The sequence below is a fragment of the Olea europaea genome, unplaced genomic scaffold, assembly GCF_002742605.1.
Source record: "Olea europaea var. sylvestris unplaced genomic scaffold, O_europaea_v1 scaffold4349, whole genome shotgun sequence".
NCBI classification, from domain to species: Eukaryota; Viridiplantae; Streptophyta; class Magnoliopsida; order Lamiales; family Oleaceae; genus Olea; species Olea europaea.
Genome location: NW_019262655.1, coordinates 1 through 1510, shown reverse-complemented (window position 1 = coordinate 1510; position 1510 = coordinate 1). Strand labels below are relative to the sequence as shown.

At 37.0% G+C, this 1510-nt stretch overlaps 1 protein-coding gene across 1 annotated transcript in view; it reads right to left on the bottom strand.

The window, feature by feature from the left end:
- The window catches only part of LOC111387881, a gene marked incomplete at its 5' end in the record, with an annotated part of 9780 nt that extends 8314 nt beyond the window's left edge, over positions 1 to 1466 (bottom strand). The window contains 2 exons of the mRNA XM_023012476.1: positions 294 to 1041; positions 1328 to 1466. Of these exons, the coding sequence (XP_022868244.1) occupies positions 294 to 1041; positions 1328 to 1466 (887 nt within the window). The remainder of the gene's footprint in view (positions 1 to 293; positions 1042 to 1327) is intronic.
- Between the last annotated feature and the right edge of the window lie 44 nt (positions 1467 to 1510).

The following is a 1510-nucleotide window of genomic DNA, read 5'->3' as shown; positions in this document are numbered from 1 at the left end:
TTATCTTCATGTTAAATTTGAAGTTTAATATTTGGAACATGGTTCAATTAATTATGTTTTCCATAGACTTTATTTATTTTATAGATGGAACTAGAAAAATTTTCATGTAGAATGTTTGACATAATTTATTTAATTATGAATAAATGTTTTTGGTAACGATTCCAAATCTTTAAATTTTGGGTCATTACAAGAGGTATCCAACGGACAAATTTAGTGACTTTATTATGTGGTTTTCTGATTTGAATTCCCAAAGTTCGTAGTACAATACAATCAGACAAAGATAGTCTCGATACCTTAGCCGCATTGGCACATAGTTCACCCATCCACCACTTCACTGGAGCCCAAATCTGATCATAATTAATGTCCACACCTTCCATCTTTTTTCTGCACCTTGCTGTCCAAATCACCCAGAAAATCAAAACAGGGGAAAAGCCAATAATCATGCCTACTTGGGACGGTTTTGATGCCTTGGAGAACCAGAAATTCATTCGTTGTCTCCAACCCAAAGATAGAATGTTAGTGATGCCTGTCGTCATCAATATCTGATTCCAAAGAAATTCTGCTAGGTCGCTGCCATCCAACAAATGGTTGAGAGACTTACAGTGAGGTATAACACAACATACACATTTTGATGCTAAGGGGATCCCCTCCATTTGTAATTTTTCATCCACAACGAGTGCATTTTGCATAGCTTTCCAAGTAATAAAAGAGATTCTTTTTGGAATTAGTGGATGCCATACCCATTTATCCCAATCTACACACTCATGTTTGTCTCGAATGAGCTTCCAAGTACTCCCAGTGCCGAACAAGCCATCTGGAGAGGGTTTCCAAACAACTGTATCCACTCCGTCACATAACTTTGGAACAAAGTCTATAGCAGCTTTAGCTAAGTCACTCCTGATTAAATCTGATAAGACATCTTCATTCCATCCCCTTGAGGTCACCACCGCATTTAGCCTCAAATCAGGCTCCACTACCTCCACCAGGTTTGCTAATGGTCCTAGACCAGACCGATTTTCTTGCCAGAAATTAACATCTCCGCTTTTTATGTGCCACACCGAATTTTCAATTATCGTAGGTATCAAACTTGCTATGCTCTTCCAAAAAGGTGAGTTTAAGGCTGATATTTAGATCTGGTTGTATAAATTGTGTGGAAAATATTTTGCTTTTATGAACTTTTGTAGTAGAGAAACAGATAAACAAATTTTCCAAGCAAATCTTGTTTTTAGAGCCACTTGTACTTCTTCTAAGTCTCGAATGCCTAATCCTCCTTCTGATAACGGTTTGGTAATTTTTCCAAAGCTCACCTAGTGTCGCTTAGCTTTACCATTTGCCTCTTCCCAAATAAAATTTCAGATCAAAGAATGAATTTGATGAATAACCCCTTGAGGTACGTAAATAACCGATAAGATATGTATAGGCATACTTAAAAAGAACATGCTTTACAAGAGTTAATCTTCCTCCAACTGATAAGAGTAAAGATTTCCAGCCAGATATTTTCTTTCTCACC